The sequence below is a fragment of the Peromyscus eremicus genome, chromosome 6 (genome assembly GCF_949786415.1).
Source record: "Peromyscus eremicus chromosome 6, PerEre_H2_v1, whole genome shotgun sequence".
Lineage (NCBI taxonomy): Eukaryota > Metazoa > Chordata > Mammalia > Rodentia > Cricetidae > Peromyscus > Peromyscus eremicus.
Genome location: NC_081421.1, coordinates 25,060,345 through 25,087,678, shown reverse-complemented (window position 1 = coordinate 25,087,678; position 27,334 = coordinate 25,060,345). Strand labels below are relative to the sequence as shown.

The window sequence follows — 27,334 nt, the reverse complement described above, 5'->3', positions numbered from 1 at the left end:
TAAGAGATTGCCTTGGGTCTCAGAAGAGACTTTGGACTTTGAAACAGTCTTAAGACTGAAACACTAGGGGACTCTTGAAGTTGGACTAAATGCATTTTCACATTATAATATAGCTACAAGCCTATGGTGGATAGGAAGTGGAATGTGGTGCTTCCTGGCATGATAATGCACTAAGCTCTGAAACTGTAAACAAGCCCCCAGTTAAATATTTTGTCTTATAACAGTTGCCATGGACATGGTGTCTCTTCACAGCAATAGAATAGTGATTAAGACAATACTGGTATGAATAAGCATAATATTCAAGTCTGAAATGGGATAACCAAGTCAGCTTGAGAACTTGTTTTCACTACTGATATTTCTCTGGCTGAGATGGTTCAAACCCACACTCATCTTTTCTAAACTCAGCACTGAGGACAGACAAGGGGCTTTACCGACAGACAAGGGCCAGTCCACGGCAGGTTTCACGTGGACAGGGGAAAATACAGTGTATCCAGACAGGAAATTAGTATCATGTGGGAGGTAACAGAACCACCTGTCTGTGACACAAAGACAGCTAGAGTTAATTTAGGGGTAGAAGATTTGGACTGGACCTGGATACAAAGGAAGGGGTCAGTGACTCCAGTCAGAACCAGAAAGTGTAGGCAGGACAAGGGACAGAGGCATGCTTCCAGATGGACCCGTTTTATTTCCAAACAAGATTCCAAACATAAATAAACTTTCCCAGTTCCATAATGCATTTTCAGTCCATAAAATGTATTTGTTCCTAAAACTTTTCATAAAATCTGCCTTCCCCTTTGTAGAGGGAAATTGGCAAAAAGTCAAAAGTTAGAAAGTCGTGCACAAAATATTCCATTCACCATCATTATGCAAGTCTTCCAGTCATCACAAATGAACATGAAAACACCAAGATAAATCGTACTTCATTACACTCTGCAGCACCTCGAGATTTCCTTCATTTGTTAATGTTCTGATTTCAAAGATCTTAGTATTCCAAAGTGTAACCTTTTCATAAAACAGGAGAACAAAACCAAGCTATCTTATACTGAAAAGAGATCAGCTTGTGGAGCATAACGTACTTGTAAGAATAAAACTCCAAGTAGTCCAAGAGATACAGTGGGTGGTCCCTTTGTCCTTCATTCCCTTTTCATCTTTGAGAGCTCTTCAGACATCTGCGAACACTTATTGTGTGATTTCTGCAGGATTTGGCTCATAGTTTGGGTAGGAAATGCCATTTTAAGAAACTCTGTGAATATATCACATTTTCCTCTTTCTTTTTCTTTTTTTTTTTTTTTCTTGTTTTTTGTTTTTCGAGACAGGGTTTCTCTGTGTAGCTTTGCGCCTTTCCTGGAACTCACTGGGTAGTCCAGGCTGGCCTCGAACTCACAGAGATCCACCTGGCTCTGCCTCCCGAGTGCTGGGATTAAAGGCGTGTGCCACCACCACCCGGCCATTTTCCTCTTTCTTACAGGTATAGCCAAAATATATTTCACACTTTTAAACGACGTAGAAGAAAACAGTAATAGCTCAGGGGTAAAGCACTTGCCAAGCATGTAAGGCCCTGGGTTCCGTGCCCAGCACCTTGAGAAGATGGCTGTCACTCAAATAATAACTAAAATCTCAGGTTTCAAAAACACCCTGTGACTTCCCCCCATAACCTCAGTTGAAGATGGGCATCAATTTATATCCTAAATACAAACCATGGTGATCCTGTGGAGGCATTGATGCTATGTGGCCAAGTTTTTAAAAATCTGTTTTGTAAGTAAAATCAGTGTTTAGAGATGTATATGTTGGCATATTCAGAATATGACCTATCAAAAATTACCATAGAAAAGACTGATGTTAGGAGTGATCTCAAAGATCAGGCAATTCTGCTCAGATTTTAGACGAAAGAGACCAGCAACAGTAACTTGAGCAAATTAGCAAGGTCGTCTATAAGATTATTTTCATACACACACAGAACACACAAACACACACACTATTACATTTGTTTTACTATAAAGATGCCAGTAGCTTTGACGATAATTGAGAAGTCAGTGTGGAAGTTTCCATTTGTGATCTCGTTGCTGGAAACAGGAAACATCCATTCCTCATGGAGTGGAAAGGCTCTCTTCTCATGATGCACTGGATCATGACGTGGTTGGGTGTTCTCTGTACAGTCCCTAACTGTAACATGGATTGCGAGCAGAAGCTGGGTTGACAGGAAGCAGGGTGTTCAATTTAGATCTAATCTGGGATCCCTTACTCTGCCCAAGATGCGCACACTGGCAGTGAAGACTGTTTAGAAGGCAAGGCTGGGCAGTTGGAACTCCTAGACCTAACTGGAGAAACTCAGGAGTGGGCAGTGCCAGCGTCTGCCCTTCACCTGGAGGGATTCCCAAGAGGGTTCCCTTGACCATCGTGGGCAGAGAGAAGCATGTGTGTCTGTCTTATCTAAGCAATTAAACCACAAGTTGGGTATCCCTCATCTGAAAAGCTTGGGGCCAGAGTGTTTCCAGAGTTTCAATTTTTTTAGACTGTGGGATATTTGCATATATATATATATAGCAAAATATCTTGACCAAATCTCATTGAGACATTCATTTGTGCTTTTTATACACCTTATCTGCATAGCCTGAGGGTAACTTCACACAACAGGTTGAATCATTTTATACACAAAATAAACTTCCATGGTCTGGAATTTTCCATTTGTGCCATCAGACCAGACTCAAAATTCTGGATTTTGGGATAGTTCAGATTTTGGATTAGGATGGTCAACCAGCATTACTTGGATGTCTATACTAGGTAAAAAGTTTCTAATTATTTTAATTTACATATGCACATAAATATCGAAGTATTTGATCCTTACTACTATTATTGCCTAGCTCCTCACAAAATTACATGTGGATATAACTCTATGGTAGTTTTCTTTTAAAAAATACTTTTTATCTTAATTTTTTATAATAGATGTCTTTCAGAAAAATCCTGTTTAGCTATATATATTAACATTAAATAACTTAAAAAATAAACAATACACTATACCAAAATTGTCTAATTTTTAGCTACAAGTGAAAAACTGAGTTTTCAAGAATGGACTAGCCCTTCTTCCAAAAATGGACTAGACCTTCTAAAGATACTTCTCATAATTTTAAGGTATTATTAAGCATAATTTATTTCCTCACTATCCCAAATATATACACACCAGTCTTAGTAATTTATGCCAGGAGTATTTCTAAGTAACAATAGGCTGTTTCATTTTTCTATCTTTACTTATTTCATAGTAGGAAACTTACTCTACATTTAAATAAGTTTGTTTCCAAAAGATGTTCCCAGGGAATATTAGAACATGCAGCCTCACATTTTCTCAGAATAGGAGTAGAAAGTAACTTTCAAGTCTTCTTTTAGCCCACCCTTATTTACAGCATCTTGCTCATAAAATTAACACTCTTAGGGAAGAAAAGCTTTTGAGAAGAAGTCTGTTTTGCTAGAAATCCTGTCAAAATTCCCACAGTAAACACAACCACTGTTGGAGGCAGAGGACATGCAGTCCCCGGTGCTGGCCTCAGGTGTCCCCTAGACCCTGCTCTGCATTCAGGTGTCCCCTAGACCCTGCTCTGCATTCCAAGTCAAGTGAGGGAACTGAAGAAAAGCCCACGTTTTTTAGTTCCTCAGAAGTTACTACCTCATCCACCGCTGGAAAAACTTCTTGTGGAAAGAAGACAATAGAGGCCGGACCTAGGGCTACTTCTAGCTCCTCAAACTGTGATCATTTGTACCACGTGGGCTACAAGAAAGAACAGAGGAAATGGCCCACTGGGGGCACCAAGTTCCGATGTTTTTAAACTAGTCAGTTAGAATTACTTTTAAAATGTAGATTATCAGGTCTGCAGGGTACAGATTCCAATATTCATGAGAAACAAGAGAAAGGCTCGGATGATTGAAAAGTGCGGGTCTTCCCAAAGCAAATGGAGGCGGTCAAGAGCTTCGTGCATGTGAGGAGGAGCCCACTCTGTCACAGGTTCTCATGCAGCCATTTGATGTAACTATTCCTAGTCCGGATTCCCACGGAGAAGTTGGTCGGCCAGCTTGTGAAAATCATACACCCATGAAAGCCATCTTCAAAGTGGTCCAAGGTCACATTCACGCCCGCACTCTCCAAGCGCTTGGCATACATGATGCCGTCATCCCGAAGGACATCATGCTCGCAGGTGAGGATGTAGGTCTTGGGGAGCGCCTGAAGCACTTCCTGCTCTGCGATGAGCGGGGAAGAAGCAGCATCCAGCAGTTGAGGGATCTCCTGGACGATCCTGGCGTCACCTGTGGTCTGCATGACAGGCTTGTAGCTCTTTTTGATGGATGAGGGCAACAGGGATGTCCAGTTGAGACGGGCCCTGAGGGCTGCGGCCCCTTCCACATCCAGCGAAGTGTGATTGTTCACAATCATCGCCTGCACAAAGTCATAGTTGCCTTTGAAGTAGTCCACCCAGTACTTCACCATGACATGGCGCGGCAGGATTGGAGTGTTCACGTTCTGCTGGTAAGAGGGTGTGTTGAAATCCAAAGCCTGGAGGACTGGGTAGATTAAAGCCTGCAGTTTGAGCTTATTTTTTAGGTTGGCCACGTATGTAAACTAGAATAGAAAAAAAAAAAACATACTCCATTTGCATAGATCCTTTTATAGAAAGCAGTTTATAGAGTGTTTTAAATAAATGAGTGGGTTTTTTTTTAGAATTAAATAAAGCATTCCATATCACCATGCCCTGCCAAACTGCTGGACAATCCCTAAGGAAGGTATACTGCTTGTGACTCATAGTTCAGAATGAGTTCACTGTTATGTGGCCCGTGAGGTCTCTAACTCCCCTACTTATGTCTATCTATCTTTTGGTACCTCTATGCCTTGGTGCGTATATGTATGAGTGAACTGTGAGCCTTACTTAACTTCTTACTCCCTATAAGATGACAAATGGATTAGGGGAAGAAACACAAGTGTTCCTCTTTCAGAGGAGAAGGACAGAGAGTGACGCAGGGACGGTAGGACTCCAGGAGTCACAGGTGCTCAGTGACGAGCTGCTAGTCTCCATGCTGGGACAGTGAGTTCATACAGGCAAGCAATGAGCACATGCCGGAGTGAGTGAGCTTGAAGTGCAAGGGATCCGACTTCCCATCCCAGCAACCTCAGCTCGCCTGCGACTCTCCACAGGGGGTTGTATTGCTCATTTTGTAATTCCAGCATTTAAAATTCTGCATGTGGAGGCCACATCTCAAAAGAAGATGGAATGATTCGCAGTAACTGAGCAACCCTCACTTAATTTTCAAACCCCATCTCCTGGTAAGACGCACGTGAGAACTGTGTGCATGTGGTTGGTAAGATGCACGTGAGAACTGTGTGCACGGGGTCTCACTAAGTCCTTGCAACACTCCCGCAGTTAGATGACGTCATCTTCACATTTCCAGGCCTCACAGAACAAAGGGACTTAGGCATGGACGTCTATCTCTCCAAGGTGGAGCCCAAATTCAGTCTGTCTTTGAGGCCTATGAGCCCGGCATGGTGGTATGCACCTACTACCCCAGCACTCCAAATGGCTAAGGCAATGGGATCTGAAGTTCTAGGCCAGCCTGGGCTACACAGTAAGACATTGTCTCAAAAACACAAGTAATATATATAATTGGGAGTGGTGGTACAGGCCTGTAATCTCAACACTTGGGAGGTAGAGGCAGGAAGACATCCTAAATTACACAGAAAATTTGTATAACTAAAATCATACTCTATCTCAAAAAAGAAAAAAAAAAACACCAAACAATAATAATAATAGATAAAACTTTGGAAAACATTAGCATTTTAATTTCTCTTAAAACTCTAAGAAAATAACCATAGGAACTGAAATTTAAGCCAAAATATCCCATTTTCCAAGTCACACAGTAGCAGGTAGGTAGGGCTATTTCATGTCCACGTGTCTTCATGAGCCCAATCAGAGACACTCCTCAGTGCCCACTTCAAAAAGCCTTGTGAGAAATCTCCCAGGGCAGTCACATGAGGGTGCTAGCCACATGGTGAACAGCCCAGCACCACGTGTGAAGACAGTGAGAGTCAACAGGCATGCTCACCGCTCCCTCAACCCTGCGGTGGGTCACCAGCACCCTGAGGCAGGGCTGTTACCTGCTGTCCAAGGGCAGCTGCCAAGTTCCCGCCAGCACTGTCTCCAGAAACACCGACTCTCTCAGGGTCCACCTTGTACTTGTCTAAGACTTCTGGCTGCAGGAAGTATCTTGTGGCACGGATGACATCGTAAACTTGCTCAGGAAAGTAGACCTGTGGAACGAGCCTGTATCTGCGAAGACAAAAGCAGTGTGCATTTTGGGATGTAAGACAAAAGCAGTGTGCATTTTGGGATGTAGCCACGCTTTGAAGGTCACTCAACATTTACAGAGAAAAATGGAATTTTCAAAATCCAGAAATAGAGAAGAAAATAAAATAAATATAAAATAAAAAAACAAATCATTTATTTTCTCATAAAGTAGGTGGGGTTAGCAGCCTGGTACTAACAAGAGTCCTTAAAATATGCTCAAGCTGGCCACTCCTGGTTAGATTCAGCTGTTAACTTGGCACAGCCGAGTTATCTGAGGGAGTCTCAATTGGGGATTGCCTCCATCAGATTGGCTTGTGAGCGCCTCTACATCTGTGGGGATGTGAGAAGGTCCAGCACACTGTGGGTGTTGCCACCCTGGGCAGTTGTTAGGAGAGCAAGCTGAGCACGATCCAGAGAGAGCAAGACCCTAAGCAGCATGGTCTGCGGCTTCCGCTTCATTTCCTCCTCAGGTCTCCACCCTGACTCCCGTCAATGTGGACTGGAACCAGGATGTGTGAGCCAGATAACCTGCCCCCATGTTGTTTTTAGTCATGTTTTATCACAGCAACAGAAAAATACACTAGGACGCCAGCCATGGTGGGTAGACACCTGTAATCCCAGGGAGGCTGATGCAGGAGGATTGGGAGTTTGATGTGTGTGGGGGGCGGTGTGTGTGTGTGTGTGTGTGTGTGTGTGTGTGTGTGTGTGTGTATGTGGTATCTCTGTGACCACAAAGGTCAGCAGAGTGTCGAACTGTGTGAGGCAAGAAGAAAGTCTCATTCAACACGACTCAGTAGCTGTTGCTGGTTCAAACTCCAAGAGCAGCTTATTTTAGGCATATTTAAGTACAGCACAATTTGGAAAAAAGCTTCCTGGTGATAATTAACTCAATACCATGTGCACAATAAAGCTTAAGGGATGGCTGTATCGAAACTGTATAACTACTTAAAGCACATGTGACCTCTTCATGAAGATGGGTTCTATAGATTGACTTCGGGCAACACGTTAAGGGCCTGGAAGAGGATATGGTGTGGTCTCAGTCATACAGACTGAACAAAGGTCACCAGGCTATTAACTACATTCATTCTCAGCCTTTTGGGAGGAAATCAGGTTATGTATCTCCTTCTTTGAAGAGACAACCCTGTGTGTCTTAACATTCCCAGTTCTCCTAGTACCTATCTGTAAACACAAGGACCTCTGTGGCCCCTACAGGTTGAGGCCAGCCTGAGTTACACAGCAAGACCCTATCTCAAAAACAAGCAAAACAAAACAAAAACAGCTTTTGGACGTCAAACTTACCACCTGACGTAATGGCAGTTGCTCCTTATTAAGACAGGGTGCCTCCATAATGAACTTGGGGAGTTATTTATGAAGGTCTACATATGACTCATGGCAGCTCCAGGTTAAAAGCTAACTAAACAGCATTAACCAATCACTAGTCTAACGTTTACCACAACTCTTTTGATAAACACAATAAATAAATACGTCTGTCTTTACTGAAGAGGTCCATGCCAGCCTGCCATTAAACCCAAGGAACGCATGTACTTGCTGGAACACTGGTAAAATGTCATTTTTAACCGGAAAAGGAAAGCTTTGTTAGCACAGAGCATCATCCAGGCCCTCTGGGACATTTCTGGTGCTCCTCCTAGGGCACACTTTGCAAGGGCAGAGCTGTTTGTCGTCTTATTCTGTAAAGCGCGTCAGAACCCTGATCTTGACAAGGGCCACACGCAACATCAATACTGTGTGTATCTACAGTTCAGTCTTCACACCTGTCAGTCTCCAGCCCCTCCTGTGCTGATTCTCCTTATCCTCTGAGCCTTAACTGGGACGTTTGACTGTAATTCCACTTGCTTCCGGGGCCACTCAAGCAGTGCCTTGGGCTGGGCACATTGTGATCTCAACCACTGAGGAGGCTGAAGCAGAATCCCATGGAGAGTTCAAGTCCAGCCTGGGAGACTTGGGGAGACCTTGTCATGAAATAAAAATAGAAACAAGGCCTGGGAATACAGCCCTACTAACGTGCACGGCTCCTCCACGGACATGAGTGGGGTTACACCATTTATTCCACTAGGTGGCGACATCTCTCAAGATTATATTTATCCCTGCTCTTCCATGTAATTTCTGATTTGAAAAACAAAAACCAAAAAACAAAAGAGAGATGCACCTCAGGAGTCAAGACATGAAAATAATGTGGTGGGTTTTTTTTTTTTCCATTCCATCGCCATCTTAGTTAGTTAGGGTTTCTATTTGTTGCAGTGATGAAACACCATGATCAACAAGCAAGTTGGGGAGGAAAGGGTTTACTCAATCAGGGTAGGACCCTGGAGGCAGGAGCTGATGCAGAGGCCATGGAGGGGAGCTGCTTACTGGCTTGCTCCACATGGCTTGTTCAGTCTGCCTTTTTATAGAACCCAGGACCACCAGCCCAGGGATGGCACCCCTCAATGGGCTGGGTCCTCCCCCATCGATCACTAGTTAAGAAAGTGCCTTCCAGCTGCATCTTAAGGAGGCATTTCTCAATTAAGGTTCCCTCCTCTCAGATGACTGTGCTTTGTCCGGCTGACCTAAGCCCAGCCTGCACGGTCACTGTATCATGATAAGCAGTATTGCTAGTTGCACAGGAGGTCAGTACACACCAGATAGACACATGCACTAAGACCTAAGCCCAGCCTGCACGGTCACTATACCATGATAAGCAGTTGCACAGGCGGTCAGTACACACCAGATAGACACATGCATTAGCTGAGTTTCCAGCACCGTTTTATAAAAGTCTCAGAGTCTTTGGATGGCAAGAAATAGAATCTGGGAAAACTGGTGCCTAGTGATTAATCCTGTCAGTTAATAACTTGCTGAGCTAACATGGCAAGCAATCCTGAAAACAAGCAGATCATCACGCTAACATCTATGGCACCATTGAAGATCCATAGTTTAGGACAGCCCGGTGGTACTGGCCTGTGATCCTACTACCAGAGGCCAGGGGAGGAAGACTGAAAGATCAAGAAGGGGCTATAACATGACCAAGACCAGACTGGGCAACTTATTAAAACCCCCTTTTGCTGTGGGATGTTCTGTATGGCAAATGTGTTGCTCTGATTGGTCAATAAATAAAACACTGATTGGCCATTGGCTAGGCAGGAAGTGTAGGCGGGACAAGGAGGAGAATAAAGCTGGGAAGTGGAAGGCTGAGTCAGAGAGACACTGCCAGCCGCCACGATGACAAACAGCATGTGAAGATGCCGGTAAGCCACGAGCCATGTGGCAAGGTATAGATTTATAGAAATGGATTAATTTAAGCTGTAAGAACAGTTAGCAAGAAGCCTGCCACGGCCATACAGTTTGTAACCAATATAAGTCTCTGTGTTTACTTGGTTGGGTCTGAGTGGCTGTGGGACTGGTGGGTGATAGAGATTTGTCCTGACTGTGGGCCAGGCAGGAAAACTTTAGCTACACCCTTTCAGTGGAAGAGCAGTCACCTAGCATGTGTGGGACTAAATCACCAGTCCCCTGTCCCCACACAAGTCCATACTCTAGCTTCTCATTTGATCTCTGTGAATCTTTTTCTTAAAGACAAGGGCTCACTGTGTAGCTCTGGGTGGCCTGGAACTCACAGAGATCACTGCCTCTCTATCTCTGCCCCGCAAGCACTGGGATCAAGTGTGGACCATCATGCCTGGGCATCGTTGCTCAAGCTGAAAGCATTTATTAGTTTTACCCAGTAAGAAAAGATACTACTTTTATAGACCAGAGAAAGAATATACTGAAAACAGTGTTACTTTGGTCAGTTCCGAGTAGCTAAAATTTACCTGAGAAATCCAACAAAGTTGGGAATGCATTTATAGACATGGAAAACTTACAGAACCAGGAGGAAACTCATGGGTAGTTTATCTAAAGAAAGGAGACAGCCTGGCTTAGTGGCAGACTAATAACACCACCTACTTGGGACTGGAGTGAGTCCCAAGAGTGAGTTCAAAGCCAACTTGGGTAATTGCATAAGATCCTATCTCAAAATATAAAATAGAATAAAAGCCTGGCTATACAGCTCAGTGGTATATGTGGGAGACCCAAGAGAGGGGGGAAGGGTGGAGGGAGAGAAGTGCCTGCTGCCTGCAGCTCAAGCTCCCAGTTATGTCCCTGGAAAGTACCAGAAAAGTAGTTTTACATTATAGATAAAAGGCCTGGAATTAACACAGTCAATACACACACCATTACACCGAAATTAACCAGACCAGAAGTCCAGACATCTGGCCTTTCTGAATTCACATTTAATTTACACTTTCAGTATTAAGTATACTTTTATGCACTTATCTACCACCAAAATGAAAAAAAAAATCCATGACAGTTACAACTAGGAAAATAATTAGCCTTTATACCCTCTTTATGACTCCTGTCCATCACCTGCACTCGGTGCTTCTTCACCTCTTGTATTTATCCTTTCGTACTCTCTTTTCTATATATTTTACTCTCCCCGCACTCTACGTTTGTTTACATATTTACATATGTTATTGGCTAGTTCCCCTCCCTCTCTGCACCCTCCCCCTTTTGGAGACAAGGTTTCACGTAACCCAGACAAACTGGTATTAAATTTGCTAAGAATGACTGAGAACTCCTGATTTTACTGAGATTATGGGCGTGCAAGCCTGTGTGTGTGTGTGTGTGTGTGTGTTCGAGCATGTATTACTGAGTAATACACCCCCATTCTAAAATACATCTACAGTCTTGCAGCGCCACAGCATTGAAGCTTCATATTACCCCATTTAAGCAGTAAATCCTCAAACTAGGTTTTTGGTATCTCAGAACATTTGTCATGATTTTGGTGGATTAGCAATATTTCCAGTACAAAATTACTACCCATTAACAATATTCTTTTCCTTGTCAGGAGAGGGGCACACACCTGTGATCTTAGCACTCAGGCTATAGAGGCAAGAAGATCAGAAATTCAAGGTCACCCTTAGCTACGAACATGAGCTGCATGTCATAAACAAACAAAAATCCTTACCCAATAAAACCTATTATCTTCCTCACCAGATATGGTACTCTGCACACATGTAACTCCAGCACTGTGGTTATCTGCACACATATGTAATTCCAGTACCAAGGAGACTCGGGAGGAGGAATGCCAAAACCAGCCAAGCTCCATAACGAGTACAGGTCCGCCAGAGCTATATATGAGGACAGTGTCTCAAAACACAAACAAAAGCCCAAACATGATAAATACATCACACACACACACACACACACACACACACACACACACACACACACTTTCCTTCTAAATTCTGCCTGCACTTCACCTAACTGTTTTTCAAAAACACTGAGGTGTGAGCCCTGCCCCCAAATTCCAATTCCACTGCTGTGGGCAGAAACAGTGCATCTATCTTGGAGATAAATCCCCAAGAAATCCCAGTGTTGCACCAGGCCAGAAACACCAGAACCCCATCACATGCTCCCCCATTCTCAGGCCGCTTCCTGTTTCCACAGCAGGTCCCCTCTCCATCCCCAAGAGCCTTCCCCCTCATTCCCCCATCAAAAGTCCCCTGCCTTTCATTTTAAATACCATTTCTTTCAATAATTTTCCGAGTCCCTCTCCCTTCTTGGAGCCAAGGTCTGACAACAAATTGTAACTCAGACACCTCAAATTTCTCGAGAAGAGACGGGTTCAGAATGATACGTCACAGAATTCTCCGGAGCACTGGCCCTGTGAGCTCATGCTTTGCTTTGCTGAGGCAATGTCTCATGTAGGCCAGACTGGCTTCAACCTATGCAGCTGAGGATGACCTGGACTGCCCGATCCTCCTGCCTGAGTGCCAGAATTACAGACATGGTCTAAGTGGCGCTAACTTGGAAACTCGAAGTTCATGGGCTGCTAGCACCCCACCTCCAGACCCATCACGTACTTTGATGTTTATTCCAGACACCAGGAGAGGAGGCAATGCCGAAAGACTGATAATCTGGACTATCACTAGTGGCCAACGAGGCCGCAACAGCACTGTCCTCAGAAAAGCCTAAGCCGGAAGCCTTGCGTCCAGCTGTCTGCAGGACACAACGTTTGCCTCAGGTCGTTCCAGGTAGGTGAAAGGTTGTATGATAGTGGAGAATGAAATCATCTTCCTGTTGAGTCAGTCAACAGAGAGAGGGCTCACAGCCTTTCCAGCTACCCCGCCCCGAGCTTCCCCCTCTCCCAAAAAAAATTCAGTAACTTCATCTTGGGAACCTTAAAAGGCTTATCACCCTCCAAGTCTGGAGAACCTATATCTTCAGTAGGGGAAAATCCAAAATAAATTAAATAATTACATCCAGCTCATGCCCTCCATTGGATAGAGATGACCCCAGAGGAACAATCTATGTATTCCTTTAACAAAGTTCTTTTTTATTAAAGGAACATACAGTGGAGTCTGGGACAGAACTTGGTTGGTAGAGTGTTTGCCTACTATACAGGAAGCCCGGGGTTCCATCCCCAGCACTGCATAAACCCAGGCATGGTGGGACATGCCTATAAACCCAGCGACTCAGGAAGTCAAGGCACGGGCATCAAAGGACAAGATCATCCTTAAGTGCATCGCAAGTTCAAAGCCAGCTTTGGCTACATGAAAGCCTGCTTTAAAAAAAAAAAAAAAAAAAAAGAGGCAGGAGGAGGAGGAAAAGGTGAGCCAGCAGGAGGACTGAGGATCAGCAGCTGTTTACCCTCTCCTCCTTCAAGTATGGTTCATGTATGAACGTCGGAGACAGAAACTTGCTGTTTCTGCTTTCAGCATTTGCCTGGAGAACAAGAAGCATTCACACCACCCTGACCACCAATCCTTTAGCAAGGGGGGCGGGGGTGGGGGGCGGGAGGGGGGTGGAGATCAGAGCAAAGGCTTCACTGACTGGATAAGCACAGCACTCAATAAAGCAGGTGTGGAGGCTCCTATCTGTGAGCCCAGCACTTTGGTGGCTGAGACAAGAAGACTGCCGTGGGGATGAGGCCAGCTTCGTCTAGATGGTGAGCTACAGGCCAACCTTGGCCACAGGATGAGATCCTGTCTCACAAAGGTGGGGGAAGGCAGAGAGCTCAGTGGGAAAAGCACTTGCTGTGAATGCACGAGGCGGGCCTGATTTTGATCCTCAGAACCCACATAACAAGCCAGGCATGGTGGTGTGCTTCCACTCCAAGTGTAGGAAGGGCAGAGACTGGTAGATTCCTTGGGCTTCCTGGCCAGCCAGCCAGCGTAGCCTACTTGGTGAGTTCTAGGCCAGTGACAGACCTGGTGTCAGGAGAAAGAGGACAGCTCCCGAGGAAGGGCACTGAGGTTGTCCTTTGACCTCTATATCCATGTGCACGTGCACCCACAAACACAAATACACACAGGGTTGGGGGTTCAAAAGATTAGGTAGATATTGGAAGCTCCACCAAAATCTTAGAGATCGAGTGCCAGGGTCCAAAAGTGAAGTCTTCAAACAATGTGAACCTCCCAAAGTACTGGTCCCGGCTTAAGACATCATAGGGCTCACAAGCGGCTCAATGGTAGAACACTTGCCTAGAACGCATCAGGTCTTAAGTTTGGTCCCCAAGACTGGGAGAAGGAAATGTCTTCATGAAACATCTGTAAAGGTTGAGAGACTCCAGTTCCAGGTGCTTATCTCAACTGCCTTCCCCTGCTGGGCGTGGGGTGGGGGAACCTCGCCCTTACCCTTAACCAAGATACTCAGCCACTGAGTATCAGCCACTCAGTACTGAAGGAGCCCAGGCAATCCAGGAAACCGTGTGCTTCTAGCTGCCTCTCTTGGTGTGGTTCTAGAGGCTAACGAGGGAGCCACAGGCTCAGTGTGAAGCAATGGGGCCAGGCATAGGTTGACTGTGGATGCAACACAGAGCTGTGTGTGTGTGTGTGTACATGTGTGTCCTGGACAAGTCTGTATGGGCATCGTATGTAGAGGCTAGGGTCAATCTTGGCGGGCATTCCTCAAGATGCCACCCACTTTACTTTTGAGACAGCTTCTCCCTAGCCTGGTACTCACCCAGTCGCCAAGGCTGGCAGGCTAGTGAGCCGGGGGAATCTATTTTCTCCACCTCCCTTGTACGGGAATTAGAAATTTGCACCACCAACAGCACATCTGGCTTTTTTCATGTTTAAGTGTGTTCTGGGGATGGAACTTAGGCCTCCATTCTTGCAAAGTAAACACTTGATGAAATGAGCTATCTCTCTAAACCATTCCCTCCACCTAAAATTCTAAAGGATCGAACGTGTAAGACAAAGGTCTGGGCATTCTTCCCCCTTTGGGTTTTGATTTAAGAAGTGATCAGAGACAACATACACTAATTAATGTTTGAAAAGAGTGATTTGTTACTTAGCTCCAGCAAAGAAAACCAAACAATCTCTTTTCTAGAAACAGCCACAGAGTCTTCTCTCTGTAGAATCAAAGTTTGTGATGCTGTCTGAGCTGGCCGGGGCAGACGTGGCTGAGTGGGCATGTGTGGAGCTGAGCTTCCCATCTGTGCTGTTGTTTTGTGTGTGTGTGTGGAGGGGGTGGGACTGGGGGCCTCACACATAGAGCATTCTATCCCTCCATGGCTTCCACGAGGAAGAGAACAAAGAAAGGAATATGTAAGAGTAAGGTTGTTGTCTGAATTTAGATGGTCTTTTAATAAAAAACTCAGGGCCAGATATCAGGGTGAAAGCTGAAAGACCAGAGAAGCAGAACAGCAGCCACTAGTTCTCACCTCTACGAAATCCTCAGTCTAAAGAGTGAGTTCCTGTTTCCTCATGTCTTATACACCGTTCTCTGCCCTGCCATATCACTTCCTCGGATTAAAGGCGTGTGTGCTTCACAAGCAAAGGCATGAGATCTCAAGTGCTGGGATTAAAGTGTGTGCCACAACTGCCTGACCTCTATGTCTAATCTAGTAGCTCTGTCCTCTGATCCTCAGGCAAGTTTATGAGGGTCCACAGTATATCACAGTATAACAGAGGTTACCATGTGGTTTTCAGGTCGTGTATACCTAAAGTTACTTAAGCACATGGGCACCATGCGTCGGCCCATTAAAGCACTGTGCCTTTGGAAGTCTGGAGCCCAAAACTTTATGACAGTAAAAACAAGGGCCTGCCATCTTCAGGGCTTTTACCCTGGTGACCATCAGCATCTTGTGTGACCACATTTGCAACAGGAACCTACAGCTCTGCAAAGCTTCGAGTTCCTCACCTGACATCAGGTGGAATGTGATGTGGTTTAAGGCCGCTTTGTAAAACAGTGCGTAAATATACAAAAATTTAATTATTTAATTGAAAGTTTTCCACATCAAAAAAGGATGGCATTATAAATCCCTTGTAGAATTTAATTTATCCAACATCCTATGTGGATTGACAACCAAGAATAGCCATCACATTATACTTTATTATTGTGATGGCTAACTTTGTTTGAGACGGCCACTATTGGCCTACTCAAATCACAGCCTATAAGCCACTCTAATAAATCCTCTTTACATATACATTTGTACACACACACATACACACACACACACACACACACACACACGAATGTACGTACATACATATCCTATCCATTCTATCCACCTGTTTTTTTTTGTTTTGTTTTGTTTTGTTTTGTTTTTCGAGACAGGGTTTCTTTGTGTAGCTTTGCGCCTCTCCTGGAACTCACTCTGTAGACCAGGCTGGCCTCGAACTCAGAGATCCGCCTGGCTCTGCCTCCCGAGTGCTGGGATTAAAGGCGTGTGCCACCACCACTCGGCCCACCTGTTCTTATAGAGAACACTGACTAACGAAATTTTCTCATACTGCTTCTTTGAAAGAAAGGTATGAATCTCTCTTGTCCCTTATATCTTATGGTCTTCATATTATGTTTGACTAAACAAAACAGAGGTTAAAAGGCAGTGTGTTGAAAATATCCTACTTTATAAACGTAAAATCAGATGGTCCTGGGTTTTATAAGTAAGAATACAACCATGTAAATTAGATATAAGACACCTCTTCGTTTACCAGATACATAATGTACAATTGATATGTGAGAACTGCAAAGTGCCACAGAAGGCAATAAGAAGTAGGTCCTGGCTTTACTCACCTTTTAAAATTAAAGGCCTTTATGTGAGTCAGTACAGGCAACGTATTTGTAGGAATCCCAACCTTTGGTGCTTATATCACACAAGGTGGTTCCATTTCCAGGCTGCCCCAGTCCTTGCCTACCAGCTTCCAGAGGCACACTCTTCACCAAACCACAGTCCACAGGAAGCAAAGCCAAGATTCCACTCCCCAGCCCCGGACTGACGGTGAAGATAAGGGCCAGCCGCTGCGCGTCTCTGTACCAGGGAACGGGAGGCTCTGGGAGAACCCAGCATCCAGCATGTTGCTGGAGACTCACAGGATCCTCCACCCTCATTCTTCTTTTCTCTGATGGGACCAGGGTCCTTAACATTCTTTTTCTCACCCTCTCTGCAAAAGCCCTCTCATCCCGTCACTGTGGACCTCCATAGCCATGGCATTCTGTCTAGCTAGGTCCCGTTTTTCCTTAAGGGGCTCTGTTCTGGCATCACTTTTTTTTAAGTTTGTTTGTTTTGTTCTTTGGTTTCTTGAAGCCAGGGTCTTATATAACCTAGGCTGACCTCAGACACACTGTGTAGACAAGAATGAACTTCTGATCCTTCTGCTTCCAACTCTCCAGTGCTGGGATCACAGGTGTGCAGGTGTGCACCACCATGGGGAGCAAAGCCGGGCTCCATGCAAGCTGTGCTGAGCTACACCACCAGCCCCAAATATCACTTTCTTCTTTTTTATTTTTTTTGGTTTTTTGAGACAGGGTTTCTCTGTGTAGCTTTGGAGCCTGTCCTGGAACTCAATCTGTAGACCAGGCTGGTCTTGAACTGACAGAGATCTGCCTGCCTCTGCCTCCCAAGTACTGGGATTAAAGGCGTGCAGCATCAAATATCACTTTCTTAAAGGTGCCTTTTCTGACCCTTCAAACAGTATACAGTCTTGCCCCCAGGTGCCTCAGTCACTGCTCACTACCTGCTTCTCACCACTCATCACACTTAAATTATCGGGTCGAGGTTTCTTTTTCAGACTGTGATGTGGTGTTAACTCTTTAACATTGCAATTGGCCTAAGAGAGATGTTAAACCAATACTCACAGACTAAAAGGAAAAGGAAAGGAGTGAGCTTCTGTCAGACTTCAGGACATTCTCTTCGGGTAGAACACAGGGGTCACATGATGCTGACCATCGTTCCACTAAAGCCCAGGATACCAGGCTTTCTGTGGCTAGCCTGGCCCTCACCACCTTCTCTCACTATTTCTGTCTACAGTAGGTGTGCTCGGATTCCAGGTGTAAGCTGACCTTTTGTCACGTGACTATGGCGTTACTCCTGCAGGCTTGCTCAGCTCTTTAGGAGGAGGTGTCCAACATGATGGAGGAGGAGCTGTGACGTGATGTCATCACCTATAAATATACTGAACTACATTCCTAACTATCCCGGGGCACATGTAAGCCAAGGGCCACAGGCTGGGCAGACCTACCAGAACATCAGAAGCCCTTTCATTCCAGTTGTCTAAACTGGTCCCTAGACAGGTCTGTGTGGTCCTTATCCTGTGTCAGCATGAATCTACTTCGTGTTCACATCTAACCTTACACAGGGTGCTGAAACCCAGGGGAAGGGCTCTCGTTTTCTGCTCCCAGAAGGATTCCTAACCCATTCTGCTTATGAGCTTCAGTGAGTTTCCTGAAGGTGCCCCTGCTCTGTGTCATCGTCGGCCCCAACCACGCGGATGAACATCTGGATGCCCTTTACGTAGACTCAGCGTACAATGGGAAAGTAAGAAGGAAGCAATTGTGTCTCAGCTTTAACTTTCTAAAGTTAATCTTGACTACGTCTTATCTTATACCCTTCTGTGTTCTATGATAAGCCTAGACTCAAAAGTAACGCCCATGTCACTGGAGTCAAGAGGCTTCGAGGCAGAGAAGGGCATGGAGGAAGAGCTTAGGGCATGCTGCCCATTGTTGATATTGAAGTCCTGAGGGCAAATAAGAAGATCCTGCAGTGAACGAGATCCTCACGGTGCCAAGTGAAGCAAGTCCGACTTCCTTCCTTCCTTCCTTCCTTCCTTCCTTCCTTCCTTCCTTCTCTAGGCCTTTGAGTAACTCTAGGTAGCTGAAACTACTGAAGGGCCCCTTAGGCTTCTTCAATACCACATCCTAGGGCCTGGCTCTAAGGACCTGGCTCCTTCAGTGTTCTCCTAGCCCCTGGCCAGTGGCCCAGGCCTGAAGACACAGTTTATTGGATGATTCCTGCATTGTTGAACTTCACCAGGAGTCCTCAGGGATCTGGAAGGCCTGGCTGCAGGTTCAGGAAAGCCTCAGAGATGTACAAAGCAATTGCAGCTAATCTGGGGTGGCGGCCTCCTCAGCTCCACTGTGTGGCCCCAGGCTTCTGTTCACAGGGTGGAGCTGCCTGGTGCCTCAGGAGAGCGGCTCTTCCTACAGACTCAGGTCTGCAGTGGGCAAGAGAGAGGTGAGCCATGACTGGGAAGATGGCAGGGGAAGGGAGAATCGGATGAGCCCGGGTCACAGAAGAGATGGTGTCTTCACTGCCTGGTCACTTGGCAACTTCCTCCACTCCTGCCTTGGTAATCAGTAAGGCATGGGTCCTCTACAGCTTCACATCGGAGTCAGCACCCCACACGGCCTATGTGTCTACTTAGACATCTGACCTCAGGAGGTGATTCAGTTTTCCTCCTCCTCCGTGTGTGTGTGTGTGTGTGTGTGTGTGTGTGTGTGTGTGTGTGTGTGTGTGTTACACGTGTGTGCTGGTTCATGCTCCTGTGAATGTGGATGGTATGACGAGGCCGGAGTTAACACTGGCTGTTTTCTCTATTGTTCTCTATTTTTTTTTTTTTTTTAAAGACAAGGTCTCTCAGTGAACCTGGAGCCAGCAATCCAGCTAGCCTGACTTACTAGCGAACCTCCTGTCTCCTCCTCAGTGCTGGAATTTTAGCACGCACTATCACCTCTGGGTTTTTTATTTGGTTTTGCTGTTGTTGTGGGTGCCGGGGATATGAAACAGGTCCTCATGCTTGCACAGAAAACACTATCTGCTGGGCCAGCTTCCCAACCTCGTTTTTTTTTTTTTTTTTTTTTTTTTTTTTTAAAGACAAAGGGCCTTACCGTACAGCCCAGATTGGCCTAGAAATGATTACATAGCTTTGAACTCGTAGCAACTCTCCTGTCTCTCGCCAAATGCTAGGATTACATAATAAACCACCATGCCATATTTCCCTGCATGAGAATTTAGAAATTTAGACTCTTCATGCACCCATCATACAGCCAATAACTGAATTCCCTGTTTATGCTGGGATGTCTTTGAGCACAACTGATTCAGCAATGAACATCATGCATTAGTTCCTATTGCAAACATGTAATAGGTCAGACATGGAAGATGGCTTCAGAGACATAATAAAGCAGAGGAAAGTGGCTGGAGTTTTCCACGGGGCTGTCAAGGAAGGGACAACCTGAAGGAAGAGTAAGTGAGGAGACAAGGGACTGAACGCATTGAGAAAATGCTGGCGTGAGACAGAGATGCGACATGTCGTTACCACGGCAACAGCTGTCAAACTACTCAGGTACTTCATAGTTGCTCAAGAAAACAGCTTATAAAAGAGCCAGCAGAGACGATTCTACCACAAGGTCCACATGGCTAAGACTTGTGGAGCACAGTGCTAGGTACAGAACCTTACTCGAAGAAAATAGTGTGGTTGTAAACAAGATTCTCTTTAAAATCCCAACTGTTTTTAGTTTTCAAAAGTCACTATCAAACTTACAGGTTGCTAGTTCTAGTTAACCTCTCTTCCAAAAGTTTGTAAAACTACATAAAAAGACACCTGGGAATACAGCTCAGTAGGAAGGTGCCTACTAAGCACATAGGAAGTACTGGGTGGAGTGTTCCCGCCACACACACACACACACACACACACACACACACACACACACACGCACGGCAGAGACAAAGAGCAAATGCAGAGATAGTTAACATAAAGTAACTCAATGTGTTATTAAAGCCAGTTCAAAAAGTATTAATAAGATAGACAAAGTGACACACATCTGTAATCCCAACGTGTGACACTGTATTTTAATTACCAAGTTGCCGGACGGTCACTTAGCATTTCCTCACTCTTGGAGAGTGCAGAAATGGCTCGGCAGTTAGAGCGCTGGACGCTCCTACAAAGGCCCGGGCTTTGCACCCAGCACACACACACACTGGGCGGCTCACAAACACCTGTAACGCCAGCTCCAGGGGTCTGACACACTCTTCTGGCTTCCGCGGGCACCAGCGCTCAAGTGCACACACCCACACAGACGTGGACAGATACACGGAACTGCACTATAGAGGTCTCAGTGACTACTCACTCGATGGAAACGATGACGGCGTTCAGCTCCTCGGCCATTGTTGTACAGAGCTGGTCATAGTAGCTGATTTCTAAGAGAAAAGAAAAATCACTCCAACAGTGGCCGGTCCAGGCTGTCCACACTTACATCTCTCTCAGTACAGACTGTTTTTAGACTAAGGTAAAAATAGCAGCAAACACTGAAAAATGCACGTGAGCCAGGTATCTGAGAGGTAGAGGCAGGAGGATCAGGAGTTCAAGGCTAGCATGGAGATTACCCAGGGTTACATGAGACGATGTCAAAAAACCAAAAGAGAAGAAGGGAGAAGGGGAAGGAAGGAAGGGAGGAAGGAGCGAGGAGGAGGGAAGGAAAGGAGGGAGGAGGAGGGAAGGGACAGAGGGAGGAAGGAGGGAAGGGATGGAGGGAGGAAATGGAGGGAGGAGGAGGGAAGAAAGGAGGGAGGAAGGAGGAGGGAAGGGATGGAGGGAGGAAGGAGGGAAGGGATGGAGGGAGGAAATGGAGGGAGGAGGAGGGAAGAAAGGAGGGAGGAAGGAGGAGGGAAGGGATGGAGGGAGGAAGGAGGAGGGAAGGGATGGAGGGAGGAAGGAGGAGGGAAGGAAGGAGGGAGGGAGGAGGGAAGAAAGGAGGGAGGAAATGGAGGGAGGAGGAGGGAAGGAAGGAGGGAGGAAATGGAGGGAAGGAAGGAGGGAGGAAGGAGGAGGGAAGGGAGGAGGAGGGGAGGGAGGAGGAGGGGAGGGAGGAGGGAAGGAAGGAGGGAGGAGGAGGGAGGGAAGGAGGAAGGAAGGAGGAGGGAAGGGACGGAGGGAGGAGGAGGGAAGGAAGGAAGGAAGAAGGAGGAGGGAAGGGAGGAGGGAAGGGAGGAGGAGGGAAGGGAGGAGGGGAGGAGGAGGGAAGGGAGGAGGGAAGGAGGAGGGAAGAAGGAGGAGGGAAGGGAGGAGGGAAGGGAGGAGGAGGGGAGGGAGGAAGGAGGAGGGGAGGGAGGAAGGAGGAGGGGGAGGGAGGAAGGAGGAGGGGAAGGAGGAAGGAGGAGGGAAGGGACGGAGGGAGGAAGGAGGGAAGGAGGAGGGAAGAAGGAGGAGAGGAGGGAGGAAGGAGGAGGGAAGGGAGGAGGAGGGAAGGGAGGAGGAAAGAAACGGGAAGAATTAGAAAGTGAGGGAAAGAAAGAATGAAAGGTAAGCAAATAGAAACATTCAAATGCAAAAATTAAATCTATTTTCTGATAAAATGTAATTACTATAACAGGAAATCGGTATAAGGTTACTTTCAAGTATGTTTTTAACTTATTAAGCATGTATTTCCAAACAGGCTACATGAAAGACACCACATGAATTCTGGCTTTGAGGCTCTTCAAATACACGCTTTCTCAGCAATCACAGCAAATTAGCAGTTTCCTTCTTTAAATTACAAGATTTTGCACTTTTAACATCCTCATTTGCTGTGATTCAGGAAAACCAGCAACGTGAAGAATAAGGTAGTCTCTTTAAGCCAACACAAAAGAAGTGGAATTTTAGGTGGTTTTAGCATTTCCTAGAAAGGGGACTCAAATGTCCTCAGGAGCAAAAGTAATTTAAATGGGTAAGAATTGATTCCTTTTGTTGTTCTTTCAGTATTTTAAATCCCATCAGACAGGGATGTAGCTCAGTTGGTAGAGCACTTCCCTAGCACACATGAAGCCTTGGTTTGACCCTGCCACCCCCCCAACACACACACACCTGGGGGAGGAGGCACACACCTGTACTCCCTGCACTTAGAGGTGAAGGCAGGAGGGGCGGAAGTTTAAGGTCATTCTTGGCCACATAGGGAAGCTAGCCTAGAGTACACGAGACCCTGTCTCAAAAAAACAAGTAAACAACAAAAAAGACTTTCTGTCTCAGCAGAGCACCTAATGCTCCCTTCCTTATGGACTTCCTTCCCGAGAACCAGAAGGCTATGGAGTGCATGCCCACCTGCACACTCACCAGCCCCCAGCTCTCCCTTTGGTACACCAGCCGAAATCAAGGAGCAATGGCCAGACTGACTCTCACGACCACAGCTTCTGCCATCCATACCTCCTGTCTCGGACATGACGTTACCTGACCAGTGCCCATTGCCACAGACTCCATCTTTCCAAGGCAGACACCCTATTTTACTCATTTTTGGATCTTGGTCTCTAGCACACACAAGAGTGACTGTAACAGTTAACAATGGCTGTCAGCGTGACAGGATGTAGACCTCGGAGCATGTCTGCGACAAATTTCTAGACTTTTTAACTGGGGAAGGAAGCCCCATCCTGTCTGTGGTGGCATTATTCCACAGGCCCAGCTCCTGGACTGAAAGAAACAATTAACTGTTGATGCAATGGAACAGTCCACCTCACATTCCTGCCCAGGGCCTTCCTGCCTCGACGGACTGTGCCCTCAGAATGTAACAAACCCTTCCTTCTTTCCTTAAGTTACTTCTTGTTCGGTTTTGTCATAGCAACGACAAAGGAACCGATCCAGTGACCCATGGTCCAGGGCCGCACGGCTGTGAATATCTGCACTAAAATTCACAGTACTGGACAAACTCACACACTCAGTGAGCATGTGCAGAGATCAGAACAAACCAGTGAGGAACAGAACAAAAGGTGGAAGCTGTGAGACAAAGTTGTGCATTCTCATGTTTTCTGCAATAAAAACTGATACAATAACATAATACAGGAAGAGGCCAAGTTTGAATTGCTTTTCCTCCTATTTTGTTAAAATTACACTTTCATTTGTGTGTGTCTGTGTGTGGGGTGCACATGTGCCATGATGCCATGTAGAGGTCAGAGGACAACCTCTGGGAGTCAGTTCTCTCTCTTCACCATGGGGTCCCACGGATGGAACCCGGTCACCAGGCTTGGTGCCAGCATTTGTGTCTGCTGGGCCATCTCACCAGCCTATCACTCCTTTTCCAGCACAGAGAATTCCCAAAGCCCTGGCCTGAGGATGAGGAAGGTCACCAGAGGCAGAAGCCCTGATCTTCCAAGACAGGCTGTGCTAGGCAGCCTTCTTCCAGCCTGCTCTGCTATGAGCGATGTCCATCTCCACAGGAAACACCCCTGCACTTGGAAATGCTGTTTTCTTTTAATGGTTGCATACTTTTGGCATTTTAATCTTTGGTTTCATAAGCGGATGTTGATGAATTAATGTGTATTAAGCAACATCTGCTCTATTTCATTTTTTTAAAAAAAGCCTTCAAAATAAAGTTGATAAGAGTTACAGATAATTACCTCATATTCTGGCCCAATGAAAGTTTACCTTATTTTGACACAGAAAGCTAGTATCAATGGATCACAATATGTCTATGATTTAGGTCACAGAATTTTTATTTATTTTTAGAGACAGGGTCTCAAGCCTAGGCTGACCTCAAACTTACTATACAACCGAGGAAGACTTTGAAGAACCAGATTCTCCTGCCTCTGACCCCTTAGTACTGAGATTACAGTTGTGTGGTAGCACATCAGGTTTATGTATGCTGAGGACCAAACCAAATGCTTCTGGGACTCAAACCAAGGAGTTCGTGCATGCTAGACAACACTCTGCACCTGAGCTAGGGTGCCAGCTCAGGAAATATTCACAACGCAACCTGTCGGCACTAAAAAGTAAATCAAGGGCTGGGGATGTAGCTCAGTGGTGGAGCCACCGTCTCACACCAGGATGCACCACTTTCAATCCTCAGTACTGCACACAGGAAGGGCGGGAGGGAGAGAAGAAGGGAGGGACGGAGGGAGACAGAAGGAAAAAGACAGGCGCAAAGACAGGAAGGAGAAGGGGAGGGGCCAATAAGCAAAACCTTTCTACACCATAACCATATAAATGAAAAGAGGCACTGCTGACGTGGCCAGAGCGACAGGGGAAACCAGGATGGTCCAGGAGAACGGAGCCAAGCGCGCCGCCGACCCACCTGAGGGGGGCAGGCACTTACTTGCACTGGCCAAGGCCCAGCCTCCTCCGTGGATATAGACCACGCTTCGCCGCAGCTGCTCGTCGGGTTTTGGAGAGCCTTCAAACACTCTGACTTCCACCCCATCAAAGTCAGTGTCGGTCACCTTCACCTTCGGGGAAGACCTTGCGCTTTTCTTCCCAAAAGAAACGATGATGAAATTGAGCGCGACGAGGTGGTGGCCCAGCCCCAGCGAGTGGATCAGGTTACTCTGCGGGTGGTGGGGAAGAGAGGGATGCTGTTAACTGTCGCACCGGACTGACGCCCGCCCACGGCGATACTCACCAACTCCACATCTGGGGTTGGATTTTTTTGTTTTGAGAGCTAATGAGAGGCAGGAAAGGGGAGCAAGAGGAAGAGCGATCTCACTATGTGGCCCTGGAGGCCTGAAGCTTGCTATGGTAGACCAGGTAGATCTGCCTGCTTTTGCCACCTGAATAAAGGCGTGCGCCACCAACGCGGGTCACTTCGCTGTTTTGATTTACCCCGTATGCCAGGCTAACTGCCTGGCAACCGTTCCTACAAACAACTGCTCCTGGACTGGAGAGGTCACTGAACATTAGAACACGACAGCAAATTGTACTCACCTTTGGGTGTTAGAGCTAACAGCATTTTCTCTCTTTCCCTCCCCAACCTCCTCTCCTGTCTCCCCCCCATACCCTCCCCTACACCCTCTCCTGTCTCTCCCCCATACCCTCCCCCACACCCTCTCCTGTCTCCCCCCATACCCTCCCCCACACCCTCTCCTGTCTCCCCCCATACCCTCCCCCACACCCTCTCCTGTCTCCCCCCATACCCTCCCCCACACCCTCTCCTGTCTCTCCCCCATACCCTCCCCCACATCCTCTCCTGTCTCCCCCATACCCTCCCCTACACCCTCTCCTGTCTCCCCCCCATACCCTCCCCTACACCCTCTCCTGTCTCCCCCCCCATACCCTCCCCCACACCCTCTCCTGTCTCCCCCCCATACCCTCCCCTACACCCTCTCCTGTCCCCCCATACCCTCCCCCACACCCTCTCCTGTCTCCCCCCCATACCCTCCCCTACACCCTCTCCTGTCTCCCCCCCATACCCTCCCCCACACCCTCTCCTGTCTCCCCCCCATACCCTCCCCTACACCCTCTCCTGTCTCCCCCCCATACCCTCCCCTACACCCTCTCCTGTCTCCCCCCCCATACCCTCCCCTACACCCTCTCCTGTCTCCCCCCCATACCCTCCCCCACACCCTCTCCTGTCTCCCCCCCATACCCTCCCCTACACCCTCTCCTGTCTCCCCCCCATACCCTCCCCTACACCCTCTCCTGTCTCCCCCCATACCCTCCCCTACACCCTCTCCTGTCTCCCCCCATACCCTCCCCCACACCCTCTCCTGTCTCCCCCCCATACCCTCCCCCACACCCTCTCCTGTCCCCCCATACCCTCCCCCACACCCTCTCCTGTCTCCCCCCCATACCCTCCCCCACACCCTCTCCTGTCTCCCCCCATACCCTCCCCCACACCCTCTCCTGTCTCCCCCCCATACCCTCCCCTACACCCTCTCCTGTCTCCCCCCCATACCCTCCCCCACACCCTCTCCTGTCTCCCCCCCATACCCTCCCCTACACCCTCTCCTGTCTCCCCCCCATACCCTCCCCTACACCCTCTCCTGTCTCCCCCCATACCCTCCCCCACACCCTCTCCTGTCTCCCCCATACCCTCCCCCACACCCTCTCCTGTCCCCCCATACCCTCCCCCACACCCTCTCCTGTCTCCCCCCCATACCCTCCCCCACACTGTCTCCTGTCTCCCCCCATACCCTCCCCCACACCCTCTCCTGTCTCCCCCCATACCCTCCCCCACACCCTCTCCTGTCTCCCCCCCATACCCTCCCCCACACCCTCTCCTGTCCCCCCATACCCTCCCCCACACCCTCTCCTGTCCCCCCATACCCTCCCCCACACCCTCTCCTGTCTCCCCCCATACCCTCCCCCACACCCTCTCCTGTCTCCCCCCATACCCTCCCCCACACCCTCTCCTGTCTCCCCCATACCCTCCCCCACACCCTCTCCTGTCTCCCCCCATACCCTCCCCCACACCCTCTCCTGTCTCCCCCATACCCTCCCCCACACCCTCTCCTGTCTCCCCCCCATACCCTCCCCCACACCCTCTCCTGTCTCTCCCCCCCATACCCTCCCCCACACCCTCTCCTGTCTCCCCCCCATACCCTCCCCCACACCCTCTCCTGTCTCCCCCCATACCCTCCCCCACACCCTCTCCTGTCTCCCCCCCATACCCTCCCCCACACCCTCTCCTGTCTCCCCCCCATACCCTCCCCCACACCCTCTCCTGTCTCCCCCCAATACCCTCCCCCACACCCTCTCCTGTCTCCCCCCCATACCCTCCCCCACACCCTCTCCTGTCTCCCCCCATACCCTCCCCCACACCCTCTCCTGTCTCCCCCATACCCTCCCCCACACCCTCTCCTGTCTCCCCCCCATACCCTCCCCCACACCCTCTCCTGTCTCCCCCCATACCCTCCCCCACCTCCTCTCCTGTCTCCCCCCCATACCCTCCCCCACACCCTCTCCTGTCTCCCCCCCATACCCTCCCCCACACCCTCTCCTGTCTCCCCCATACCCTCCCCCACACCCTCTCCTGTCTCCCCCCCATACCCTCCCCCACACCCTCTCCTGTCTCCCCCC

The 27,334-nt window shown here is 47.7% G+C and overlaps 1 protein-coding gene across 1 annotated transcript in view; it reads right to left on the bottom strand.

Annotated features, from left to right (window-relative positions):
- Positions 1-3,809: 3,809 nt before the first annotated feature.
- The window catches only part of Nceh1 (neutral cholesterol ester hydrolase 1), a 76,721-nt gene continuing 53,196 nt past the window's right edge, over positions 3,810-27,334 (bottom strand). Inside the window, exons 2-5 of the mRNA XM_059265282.1 lie at positions 24,636-24,864; positions 20,709-20,778; positions 6,134-6,305; positions 3,810-4,606 (exon numbers count right to left, since the gene is read on the bottom strand). Of these exons, the coding sequence (XP_059121265.1) occupies positions 3,989-4,606; positions 6,134-6,305; positions 20,709-20,778; positions 24,636-24,864 (1,089 nt within the window). The 3' untranslated portion in view covers positions 3,810-3,988. The remainder of the gene's footprint in view (positions 4,607-6,133; positions 6,306-20,708; positions 20,779-24,635; positions 24,865-27,334) is intronic.